This window comes from Pangasianodon hypophthalmus, chromosome 13 (assembly GCF_027358585.1).
Source record: "Pangasianodon hypophthalmus isolate fPanHyp1 chromosome 13, fPanHyp1.pri, whole genome shotgun sequence".
NCBI lineage: Eukaryota > Metazoa > Chordata > Actinopteri > Siluriformes > Pangasiidae > Pangasianodon > Pangasianodon hypophthalmus.
Genome location: NC_069722.1, coordinates 16,820,771 through 16,833,873, shown reverse-complemented (window position 1 = coordinate 16,833,873; position 13,103 = coordinate 16,820,771). Strand labels below are relative to the sequence as shown.

The window sequence follows — 13,103 nt, the reverse complement described above, 5'->3', positions numbered from 1 at the left end:
ATGTGAGCACTCTTCTGTGTCATCTCCCAAGTTGGCATCCCGAAAGAGATCCTGACTGACCAGGGCACATCCTTTATGTTATGCACTCTTCGTGAACTGTATGAATTTTTGGGGATTAAACCGATTTGCACCAGTGTTTACCATCCGCAGACGGATGGACTAGTGAAACGGTTTAATCAAACACTTAAAAATACGATTTGTACGTTTGTTCACGATGATGCTCAGAATTGGGAGAAGTGACTCAAGCCCCTCTCATCTGCAGTTTTGAGAGATCCCGCAAGCCTCCACGAGGTTTCCCCATTTGAATTATTATGCAGGCTCAAGCCTCGGGGCATCCTAGACATCATTAGGGAAAATTGGGATGAGGGACCTTCTAACAGCAAAATTGAAATTTAATGTGTTCTGGACATGAGGCAAAACTCCACACCTTGAGTCACCTAACACAGAAGAATTTGCATCAGGCCCAAGAACGACAGTCCCGATTATGTGACAGGGCTACTCGGCTATGGGAATTTTCACTGGGAGATAAAGTGCTCGTATTATTACCCAAATTGAGCTCCAAATTGCTTGCCAAGTGACAATGGCCCTTCGAGGTAACACGGTGAGTCAGGGGACGTCGACTATGAGGTAAGGCAAATGGATAGAGGCGGGAGGCTGCAGATTTACCACCTCAATCTCTTTAAACCATGGAGAGAGGTGGTCCCCGTGGCTTTGGCGACAGTCGTTACAGAGAGGCAGGAGCTAGGACCAGAGGTAAATTTAAAATCGGCAGCTCAATCCTTCCCAGTCCCTTGTGGAGACGACCTCTCACTGTTCCAAATCACAGAGGTTGCCAAGTTGCAGGTGGAATTTTCCGATGTGTTCTTGCCTCTACCCAGTCACACTAATCTCATAGAACATCACATTGAGACAGCCCCAGGGGTGGTGGTACGCAGCTGCCCCTATCGTTTGCCCAAGCACAAAAAACAGGTGGTACGGGAGGAGCTCACGGCCATATGGGGGTAATCGGGGAGTCAACATGGGGTAATCGAGGAGTCCCACAATGACTGGTCCAGTCTGGTAGTCTTAGTTCCCATAGAACAGTTCAGTCCGGTTCTGTGTGGACTTTAGAAAAGACACGCGGTGTCTAAATTTCACGCGTACCCAATGTCCCGCATTTATGCCCCAATTACTTTTGAGCCTGTGAAAATGGAGGAACTATGTAAAAAATGTTACCAGTGGGTTGCATCTTGAGGTAAACTCTCTGTATTTACATTTATGAAGGTGATTGATTGTAGACTTTCACAGTGATATGCCTACCTCCTTGAGAGTGACTTGGCTAGATGTTGTGAAGGGGTTTTTCTTCACCAAAGGAAGAATTCTGCGATCACCCGCTTTAGTTGTCTTCCATGGTCTGCCAGGCTTTTTGGTGTTGCTTAGCTCACCAGTGCATTCTTTCTTTTTTAAAAATGTACCAAATTGTTGATTTGACCACTCCTAAAGTTTCTGCTATCTCCCTGATAGGTCTGTTTTGTATTTCAGCCTAATGTTGGCCTCCTGCACTTGCATCAACACCTCTTTGGACTGCTTGTTCCCATAAACAGCTACCAAAGGCGAATTCGACCAGAAATTAACTCCAGATCTTTCATCTCCTTAATTTTCATGAAATAACGAGGAAACAGGCAACACCTGGCCATAAAACTGCTTATCAGACAATTGTCCAATTACTTCTGAGCCTGGGAAAATGGAGGGACTATGTAAAAAAATGGCTGTAATTCCTAAACAGTTAATGCAATATTTTTGTTAAACCCCTTGAAATAAAACTGCAAGACTACACTTCATTCACATCTTGATTGTTTCATATCAAATCCATTGTGGTGGTGTACAGAGGCAAAATCACAAAAATTGTGTCACTGTCCAAATATTTATGGACCTGACTCTATCTATCTATCTATCTGTCTATCTACCTACCTACCTATCTATCTTTGCTCTCTTGAGAATTTCTTTAACCCCTGCTTGTAAGGCTTGTGCGTGTAGGTATGTAGATGTATAACATCATCAAGGAGTGTGTGGATAGCAGGCAACAGTGACAGGCAACTGTAGTATCAGATGCTCTGATGGTTACATGAAGATTCAACCATCTGCAGTGAGGCCAGCAATCTGCTGCTTTTATAACTAATTGCTTTCGGAAGCCTGTTTTTGTTACAGATCCGGATCCAATCACAGGGGATATGAGACAACAAGCTGTGTGTTGCATAGGAGACCCTAAGTGGGCATCTGCATCCCCACACAGCTTAATGAAGCACACATTTAAACTGTTTATTTATTTATCAAATATCACAATTTCATTGATAATGTGCTTTTTCAGAGGCACTCTTCAGAGCAACTGAACCCTGTCACAGTTTCTTCCTCTTGCTCAAAAGATAAAGATTTTTGTAAGAAGTAAAAACCCTATAGAAATAACATTACATTGAAACTGAATTGTGCAAAAACCTTCACTTTCCCTGAAATATATGGAGTTAAAACTTCACTTTTTTATTTAAATTGTCTGCTTGGGTATTAGACTAAATTTTTAAAAGGTCACTTCCAGGGCACCCACTGCACACCTCATTTATTCTAAGTAGCCACCGTAATTGAATAGTCAGCTGGGCTGCTTGCAGATATTTATTCACTGCAGTCCTGCGACATTCATGCTCTGCACATTCTTGACTCAAATTATCAGATAATTATCAAGCCCTTTATGAGCTGATTCAGCTGTGTTAGAGTGGAGAAACATTCAAATATACAGAGCATAACATCCCAGGACTGCTATTGTCAGCCACTGCTCTTTTCCGTCTCTTCCCACTAGACAGGTAATTCAGTGCAAAGAACATTACTATGGTTTTTAAATCATAATTACACGTTACTGACATACGATAAAATGTACAAATGTTACAGTAGTCCTAAATTAGGCTATACATCTGGAATAAAAAAATGTAGGGTGCTCAAGGCTTGGGGTCACAGAAAATTCATAATACCCATTTGGAGTCTTTTAACCATAAAGTTTGGGAATCCCTGCTCTATACAATCTTATTTCTGCATTACTATGAATGTTATATAAAGAGTACCTTTTTCATTTCTTCTTTACTGTCTCCCAACACTTTGCTGGGTGCTGCCTTGCAGGAGGCTAAAGAAGAAGTTGGACGAAGACGAGCCTCTGCTAACAGCGCCTTCATGCTCTCGCTCACTACACTCTCCTGTCTCTTGGTCTTCAACATACAAACAGTTGAGCCCCAAATTAAGTACAGTGGGAAGATGGTAGAGCAGTTCCTGTTATTTGTGAAATAACAGGAACCAGGCTAATCAAAAATAATCAAGGAGTGCTACTAGAGAAAATGGTTTTTAACATTATAATTTAGATTATATTTGTGTGCTGATCTCATCTAATATTCTACTGAGTTAATTAAATATAAAAGGAATAGCTTTGCATGGGATGATGAAAGATTTTGATTTTCTCCTGTGCTTCCACCCACTTCTACCTTCATTAGGAGGTCAGAGTCAGAGAATGGGTGGATTCTGTACATCCCGCGGATACGCCTGGCCCCAGGGTACAGCAAAGGTGCAAAGTCGACATAGGCCACTCCATGGAAAGAAATCTGAATCTCATCCTCCATTTGCTATACAAAAAAAGAAAAGTATAATTCATATTGGTATATAAAAGGAAAATGGAGAATATCATACTAGATAGATATACAGTTTGTTACAGCATTACTTACAGGTTTTTCTTTGCCTACTTTTCCTCCTCCTGCTTTGAAAGATCCAAACTGTGTACATCTCATAACTTCCACTGGCCACAGCCTGCATTCGACAATTCTGCGGGACAGACTGAGACATAACAGAGAGTACTGTCATTAGAAGGACAATCTCAAAGTTGTCATAATACAAAGAAAAAGGAAAGTATTGTTTTAACATCAGGAAGTACAGCAAGTACACCAAGCCAAGTTCCTGGAGAGCTATGCCTCGTTCCAGTGTACTCAGAAGCCAGGACCTCAGATTAGGAAATCTAATCAAAATGGCATCACACTCAAAATCTGCATCATTTTATCTTCATAAAAGTTTGATATAGATATCTTTTTATGAACACCTGTAACAATAGTTTTGGTTTCCATTTGTAATGTAATTGGTGGTTAACAGTACTCTACAGTTTTGTCTTTTGCTTCCTTATGACAAGCTTTCTTTTTAACATTAGTGAATTGCAAGATGGCAAAAAAGTGTTGCCAGGAGTTGTTTTCAATTCTGAGCAGAGTGGAACACAGCCCTAATCCAGCAAACCTGATCCAGCAAATCAAGAACTATAGAAGCACTTGTACTGTAAACCAGGATTTACATAACGGGAGTTCAGGAGCTCTCCAGTAGTTGGGATGGAAAACAGTAGACTATAATAAGATAAGCGATTATGAAGTGCAGAAGTTGTTTTCTGACCATGTAGCTCCTCCTGCATCTATAAAACAGCGGCGTGCTCTATCCCAGCTCACTCTTTTTCTGTTACACTCAGCTTCGGCTCGGAATACCTCATCCTGTTACACAAACATGTTAATGAATTATCACTGCATGCACATCCATTTTGTACATTGTAATGTCTCATTAGATCCTATTGCCTTTGAAACATCCATACATACCTCAATAGTATTAAGGTCACTATGCTCCAGATTAACAGGCTCGTCGACAATGGAGATGCCTGGGATGAACTGGGCGTCTGGGGCGAGGAATGAACCGAGGGGCCATTTTTTGCCTCTAGGCACTGGCTCCCTTTCACCGCCCATTTTTAATATGCCATTGGAGAACAACAATACCTGCTCTTTCTGAAAAAGAACATTTGTGACTTTTGCAGATTTAATTATTTGGCTGATGCTTTGAATAAAAGTGACGAGAATGTAATCCAAGCATAAAGCTAAAGCATAAAATGACTAAAAAGTTTTGTTGTAGGCACAATTATGTCAATTATTTTTGTTGAGAAAATGAGAAAACCAATGATTTCTATTATAAAAGGAGAAAATCTTAATCTAGAAATGTCAATGTGTATCAAGTAGTTCTATCTAGAGCACAAGTTCCCAATCCTGGTCCTGGAGTACCCTCTGTCCTACACATATTATTGTTTTTACTGCTCTCAACACAACTGATTCAACTAATTAGCTCAATAACAGCCCTTTCCTAGTTAAAGCAGGGAAAACACTAAACTGTGCAGGACAGGGGATACACCAGTACCAGGGTTGGGAACCTAGAGCACTGAAATGCCAAGAGAGATGCTATTTATTTATTCATTCAAATCCAGTCATAATACCTTCAAAACAGTGGTATCTTCTCATACCTTTTGTGATGTTAGGGGGACTTGCAGAGCAGCTACATAACTCTGTTGGGGCCCAGCAGCAGCGTTCCAGACCTCAGGCACAGAGTAGGCTGTCTCCACTGTGACTGTGAACAGATTAGACTCAGAGAGCCTGGTGTCTGAGAGCAACGGCTCTGGTGCACTGACTGTCACTTCCAGTGTTGGCTGTGGAAAGAGCATTCCATAGTCCAGTAAAAAGGCAAATACAGAGGAGAACTTATCCACCCTCAGACTCTCATACTACTACTCAGTTATTCATGAAGCATTTTATTGAGTGACTACAGCGAATTATTCAACTACACAAACTAATAGGAAATTCATTCATTTTTCATTCATTTTCCTTCCACTTTTCTTGGTGAGGGTCATGGTGGCAACAGATTGAGAAGGTCAGTCCAGACGTCTCTATTCCTGGCCAGATTCCAGCTCTTTTTGGAGGATCCACCAAACATTCCCAAGCCAACTGTGAGATATAATCTATCCAGCAGCTCCTGGCTCTGCCCTGGGGTCTCCATCCAGTGGGACGTGCCTGATAAATCTCTAGCATGAGCTGACTGGGTGATCAAACAATCTCAACTGGCTTCACACAAGTGGAGGCTCTACAACACTGAGGAGGAACCTCATTTCCACCACCTGTAATCTCTGCCTTATTCTTTCGGCCACTACACACTGCTAATGATCACAGGAAGGATAGGTAGATAGATTGACCAGTAAACAGAAATGTACATAGTTACAGAAGTGATTGACACTCATGCAAAATTCCAATTTTTTTTGTAATCCACAGGTTATCAATAGTAGTTCATATCCTAAGCTATATATGGGACCCCATGAAAATTCATGGTGCTCCCACTTAGCATGCTAAGATAGCTTGCTAAGACATCTAAAGCTCTAAGTCCTTTGGAATCACACCAAACACATGTGAGCCCAATAAAATTCCCAGAGAAGCTACAGAATGTCATAGGACAAAAAAGATACTAGAATTCTTCATAAATATTAGATGAAATTAGATCATAAATAGATTATATTTTTTTACCCTTTGGTAATACATAAATATCTGATAAGAACCCCATTGAGATTAGACAATATTTCAGGGGGCAAAGCATAATGTAGTATTGTACTATGAACTCCCATTAAAACACTGTATTCATTGGGTGCCATTCCACCATGGAATTCTAATTACCTACTGGAAATTTACCTGGGAATCTTTCCTAAAATCTGGAAGTTTAAGACATTAATGAAGACTTTGAAATGAGAACTCAATAAATAATTAGAACTTTTTTTTACTCATTCATCTTCCTGGTCATCAGAGTCATCCATCAGGGTCAATGTGCAACCCAAATTCAGGGAAATAGGCACATGGCAGGGATTCACTATGAATGGGACTCCAGTCCATGTCGCCTGCTTCACTAGAGGACACAAAACTCTGGACCATGTATACACTATTGTGGCTGATGCTTACAAAGTCACACTCCTCCCCCACCTTGGACAATCTGACCATCTTTCATGGTTTCTGCTGCCCAAATACTCTCCAATCATCAAATGTGTGAAACCCACAATCAGGACTGTTAAAGTCTGGCTGGACGGGGCTGACGCTGCTCTCCAGCAGCAGTTCTCACACACTGACTGGAGTGAATTTGCTGACCAGGCCACCATAGACTCAGACACCAACATTAACACCTACACCACTCTGTGCTGGAGCACATCAACAGATGTGTGGACCAGGTGACTACACAGAAAACAATTATAATGTTCCCCAACCAGAAGCCCTGGATGAACCAAAGCATGCAACACAGCCTTCATGTCCGGAGACCTGGAGGCCTACAGCATTGCCAGGGCCAATCTAAGGAGGGAAATCTGCAAAGCCAAACATGAACACAAACAGCGGATTGAGGCGCACTTCAACTCTGCTGACCCCAGGTGCATGTGGCAAGGGATTCAGGCCATTACTGACCTCAAACCACCCAGCACGTCACCTCCAACAAGTTCCGCCTTACTCCCAGACGAGCTGAACCACTTCTGTGCTCATTTTGAAAAAGGGAGGATGGAGCCCATGCTCAAGGCTGAGCTACTACCAGGTGAGCAGCCACTCACACTCTCCACCTCTGAAGTGTGTGCTACTCTGAACAGGGCTAATGCATGTAAAGCAGCTGGTCCCGATGGCATCCCTGGCCGAGTATTTAGAGCCTGTGCAGAACAACTGACTGGAGTCTTCACAGACATCTTTAACCTGTCCCTAGCTCAGGCAGTTGTCCCCACCTGCTTTAAGTCAGCTACCTGTGCCCAAGCACTCTGCTGCAACAACACCCAGTGACTTTCGTCCCGTCGCACTCACCCCTGTCATAGCAAAGTGCTTCGAAAGGCTGGTCCACCCATCTCCAAGCCTGTCTACCCACTCTGGATCCATACCAGTTCGCTTATCGCTGCGACAGGTCAACAGAGGATGCCATCTCCACAGTGCTCCATTCTGCTCTGACTCACCTGGACATCCCCAACGCTTACGCCAGGATGCTGCTCATAGACTTTAGTTCAGCATTTAACACAGTTAGCTCGTCCAAACTAATCTTAAAGCTTAAACAGCTTGGAATCAGTACTCCTCTCTGCAACTGGACTCTGGACTTTCTCTCAAACAGATCACAGTCTGTCAGACTGGACAACCTCACCTCCTCCAGTCTCATCTTCAACAGTGGAGTTCCTCAGGGATGCGTATTGTCCCCTCTCCTATACTCCCTTTTCACCCATGACTGCATACCTGTACATGCCTCTAACAGCATTATCAAGTTTGCAGATGACACCGGCAAAGGCCTGATCAGAGGTAACAATGAGACGGCTTACAGGGAGGAGATCCAGCAGCTTGTGGCATGGTGTGGGGACAACAACCTGGAACTCAACACAAAAAAAACAAAGGAGGTCATCGTGGACTTCAGATGTGCTGGGAATCACATTCACATTAACGGTGCTACTGTTGAGCATGTACCCAGCTTTAAGTTCCTTGGGGTCCACATCTCCGAGGACCTCACCTGGTCCCTGAACTCCTCCTTTCTGGTTAAAAAGGCACAACAATGCCTTTATTTTCTGAGGAGACTGAAAAAGGCCCAAGATTCTCGTGAACCGCTGTACCATTGAGAGCATCGTCACCAACTGCATCTCAGTCTAGTATGGCAACTGCACCGCAACAGACCGAAAAGCCCTTCAACAGGTGGTGAAAACCGCCCAACGCATCACTCAGCTACCCACCATCGAGAGCATTTACAATAAACGTTGCCTGCAGAGGGCGAACGGCATTATCAAAGACGCCTCTCACCCGAATCACAGACTATTTACCCTCCTCCCATCTGGAAGGCGCTACCGGTGCCTTAGCACCCGCACAAACAGACTGAGAAATAGCTTCTTCCCTGTGGCTGTTTCCACACTGAACAGCTGATCACACTGTACACTGTAATATCTGTTTTCAGTTACTTACTTCACTGTTTATTCACCTTCCTTTTTTGCACTACATAAATTATAATGCAGTTTTTGCACTACTGTACTTACATACATGCATATATGTGTGTGCATATATATATATATATATATATATATATATATATATATATATATATAGTCCACAAGAGAAAATAATAGTTGAATGACCCCGTTCAAAAGTTTAAATACCCTTGATTCTTAATACTGTGTTGTTACCCGAATGATCCACAGCTGTGTTTTTTTGTTTACTGATAGTTGTTCAAGAGTCCCTTGTCCTGAACAGTTAAATTACAGAAGGTTCAAACGCTCACAGAAGGAAAAACCATGCATTAAGAGCCGGGGGGTGAACACTTTTTGAATTTGAAGATCAGGGTAAATTTAACTTATTTTGTCTTCTGGGAAACATGTAACTATCTTCTGTAGCCTCTGAAGGGCAGTACTAAATGAAAAAATACAATATTTAGGCAAAATAAGAAAAATGTTCACATCTCCATTCTGTTCAAAAATTTTCACCCTCCGGCTCTTAATGCATGTTTTTTCCTTGTGGAGCATCAGTGTGCGTTTGAACCTTCTGTAATAGGTGCATATGAGTCCCTCAGTTGTCCTCAGTGTGAAAAGATGGATCTCGAAATCATACAGTCATTGTTGGAAAGGGTTCAAATACACAAAAAATGCTGGAAAACCAAAGAATTTGTGGGACCTGAAGGATTTTTCTGAAGAACAGCAGGCAGTTTAACTGTTCAAGACAAACAAGGGACTATTGAACAACTATCAGTAAACAAAAAAACACAGCTATGGATCATTCAGGTAACAACACAGTATTAAGAATCAAGGGTATTTAAACTTTTGAACGGGGTCATTTTTATAAATTCAACTATTATTTTCTCTTGTGGACTGTATGTAAACATCTTTTATGTGAAATATCTTATTCAGGTCAGCACTAAATAAACAATAACATGCATTTTGTATGATCTCTCTTATTTTGGTAAAATAATAAACATTTTGCAGATTCTGAAAGGGGTATGTAAACTTTTGACCTCAACTGTATATGTATGTATAAGTAAGTATGTATATATTCATTTGTATATCCTGTTCATATTCCTGTTATATTCTTAACATGTCTTCACCACTGTACACTGATTGTACATACAAATATAGATCACATTTATCCCTATTTATATTACCTACTCCACCTCTTGTGCATAAGTCATCCATTCCCCTGTACATATCACCCTCATAGATATATATCCTTATTTGTAATTTATTGTAAATATGCCACTTATGCACTTCTGGTTAGATGCTAACTGCATTTCATTGGCTTAGTATATGTACTTTGAACAATGACAATAAAGTTGAGTCTAATCTAATCTAATCTAATTACCAAGCAACACACACACATTTGCACACTCATTCACCACTAGGGAGGAAACGAGAACCCAAAGAAAACCCATGTGGACACAGGAAGAACATGTGAAACTCCACACAGACCATAACCTGAGCTCAGGATCCAACAAATAAGCCTGAGGGTAAACTCCCTGTCTCAGATAATTGATAAATTAGGCCGCATATGTATGAGTACACCAGTAGATCCCAACCCTGGGTGTGAAGTGGCCTTGCACTGCATATGTTGCTGTTATTCCTGCTTTAGCACACCTGATCTACCAGTCAGATAATTAGATTAACTCTCTGTTAAAGCAGAAAAAACTACATTCTGAAGGACAGAGGTTCAGGACAATGTTAGGAACCATTGATGTAGGCTATAAAAAAATGCAATAAGACTTAATTGCAATCACAATCATGATGACGGTGTCACTGACAGCATTGTGGTTTAGGTTCAAGATGCAATAACTTTTTTGAGCAATTTTTATCTGTACAACATTTTCCTCTGTGTATTCTTCTTCTTTTTTTTTTTACTTAATCTGCTATACTTGTATATAGTATCCACTTCTGTTCAAAGAACATATGTATTATATTACCATTACTATGTCCTTGTCTTGGTAATCTTGTAATTCCTTGTATACTCTAGTGCATTTGGCCAGTAAAGCACCATTTTGATATTTTCACATATACACTGCCAAAATGCTTTGCCACTTCTGCCAGGAGTTACCACAGTTTAAGAGTGGTATACTGTGGTAACTCCTGGCAGAAGTGGCAAAGCATTTTGGCAAACCTATTGCTATTCCTAAAACTACACAGAGTTTTATAACTTTATATAAAGATTAATATAAAGTTATAAAGCTCTGTATAGTTTTAGGAATAGCAATAGGGTGTACTGCATGTTCCTTGCATAGTTTTCTGCTAATAAACAGACTGTCTAATGGCAATTCAAGTGCTGTGCAATTCTTTCAATAATTCGGTTAAAGAAGGCTTTATGCAACAATATGTGTTGCTGTGCCCTTACCTTAATTCCTGTGTCCTGTGAGACAGTGTCAATGGGTGATCCTTGTGTAGGGTGAAGCACCACAGTGGAGGAGAAGCTACACTGCCCTAAAGTTCAAACAGGTCAGAAACTTCACAAAGAAAACCTCTTTAAATTGTTTTACCCTAGACAAGATCTCAGTTGTCATCTTTATATCTTCATTAATTAATTGGCTACTAGCTTTCATTTTCCTGACAAATTCTTGGCTGAAGTATTGTTAAAATGCAGATTTCTTGCTTCACATGTATGAATGAAAGGAGCAAATGCTAAGGTCTCACCATGCAACAGAGGGAGCAGATCCACAACAGCCTGGCCCAAGACAGAAGTCTTCTCCTCTTTTTGTTTTTCTTCTTTCGGGAAGATCTCAATCAGTGTTACTAATGAGTCAAAAAGACAGAGAGGTTTCAAATAGCTATTCCTCCAAGCAGAGTGAATTAAATTACGCCTGCACACACTAACAAAACACAATACTGTGAGCTATTTTTGAGTGCAAAAAGTGAAATATTACAACTGACAGGATCCAAAAGCTGCTTTATGTTGTTTGACATCAATCAGACAATGAAAAACTGACAGAACTCCTCCTAAGAATATCTGTGAATTCTGACTGTAATCACATTTTAAAAATGTATTTGGCAAAAAATCTGGCTATTTATTAGATTCATAACAATTATTTCTGAACTTCCCAGAACATAATAGGTCCAAGCTGACAGACCATTTATAGGGGTTTTTGAGTTACTGAGGTTTGGATTACAGCTGTTACATTTGAGTGACCAGTCCCACAGGTTAATGTCTATAAGAACTCAGTAATAGGTTGGCATGGAGCTTTGCCACCTAACAGCTCCAGGGTCTCTGGTTCGATCCTGTGCTAGGGTTACTCTCTGTGTGGAGTTTCACATGTTCTCCCCACATGGGCTTCCTCTGGTTTCCTCCTCCCATAAACATGCCAGTAGTGGTACTGGTTACACTAAATTGTCCCTAGGTGTGAATGAATGTGTGAATGTGTGTGCATGGTGTCCTGCGATGGACTGGCATTCCATCCAGGATGAACAGGATAAAATAGTTACTGAAGATGAATGAATAATGAACTTATAACTATAATAACTTTGATAAGGGTGGATTGTGATTTCATGTAACAGACCCCTGGCTATGCCTCAGGGAGCCTCTCTGAGAACCATTGGCCTAAATGGCTAATGAATAATTGACTATATGTTACTGACTGACTAACAAATGGGAAGCAGCGCAATGTAAAAGATTAAAATCATAAGAGTCAGAAAGTCTTTTCTCCAGTCCCACACAGATTCATCCACTCACATATGACAGGTTTATGGGCCAGATCATCCAGGGTGTGGGTCACTTCTGAGCATTCAAAGCCACAGGTGAAGTTGTAGTTCACAGCCTCTTCCACAGACACATGCAGCTTGTGTGAGTCTCCCAGCAGCACGCCGTTAAATTCAGCTCGCACAAAGCTGACAAAGGGCTTTCTGTTACCTCTCTGAAATCACAGGTACACAAGCTGCTCATACAGTTATACTTACTGAAAAATACATAGCGTCTTTATAGAAAAGGGGTATGGGAGCTTTGAGTGGCTTAGCCAAGGTAAAATCATTAGCTGGAATGAACAGAAGATTTATTTTACCAAATTTTCTCCTCGTAATACAGTCACCTGCACTGCTACACCAGTCGCTCCCTGATCCATGGTGAAAGAGCAGCTAAAAACAAGCCCCCGAAAATTGATCTTTTTCCTTACTTCTACAACAACCGTGTCTCGAGGCGTCTCAGTGTTTCCATAGTAACGCTACCTGCTCTCGCGAGATGTTAGACTCTCGTGCCTCTGTTTGGCGAGTCGGCAGGTTGCGTCCTACTTCGTCCAGGCTACTCTTT

General features: G+C 41.3%; 1 protein-coding gene across 3 annotated transcripts in view; it reads right to left on the bottom strand.

The window, feature by feature from the left end:
* Window positions 1–13,050, bottom strand: part of cfap70 (cilia and flagella associated protein 70) — a 28,517-nt gene extending 15,467 nt beyond the window's left edge. For 2 of the 3 annotated variants that reach the window (XM_026916115.3, XM_026916118.3), the window contains exons 1-10: window positions 12,859–13,050; window positions 12,534–12,714; window positions 11,501–11,599; window positions 11,205–11,290; window positions 5,327–5,509; window positions 4,638–4,820; window positions 4,441–4,535; window positions 3,735–3,843; window positions 3,498–3,635; window positions 3,087–3,227 (exon numbers count right to left, since the gene is read on the bottom strand). In XM_026916115.3, coding sequence (XP_026771916.3) covers window positions 3,087–3,227; window positions 3,498–3,635; window positions 3,735–3,843; window positions 4,441–4,535; window positions 4,638–4,820; window positions 5,327–5,509; window positions 11,205–11,290; window positions 11,501–11,599; window positions 12,534–12,714; window positions 12,859–12,918 — 1,275 coding nt within the window. In that variant the 5' untranslated portion in view covers window positions 12,919–13,050. The remainder of the gene's footprint in view (window positions 1–3,086; window positions 3,228–3,497; window positions 3,636–3,734; window positions 3,844–4,440; window positions 4,536–4,637; window positions 4,821–5,326; window positions 5,510–11,204; window positions 11,291–11,500; window positions 11,600–12,533; window positions 12,715–12,858) is intronic. The other variant, XM_034310078.2, reaches the window with a different exon arrangement.
* Between the last annotated feature and the right edge of the window lie 53 nt (window positions 13,051–13,103).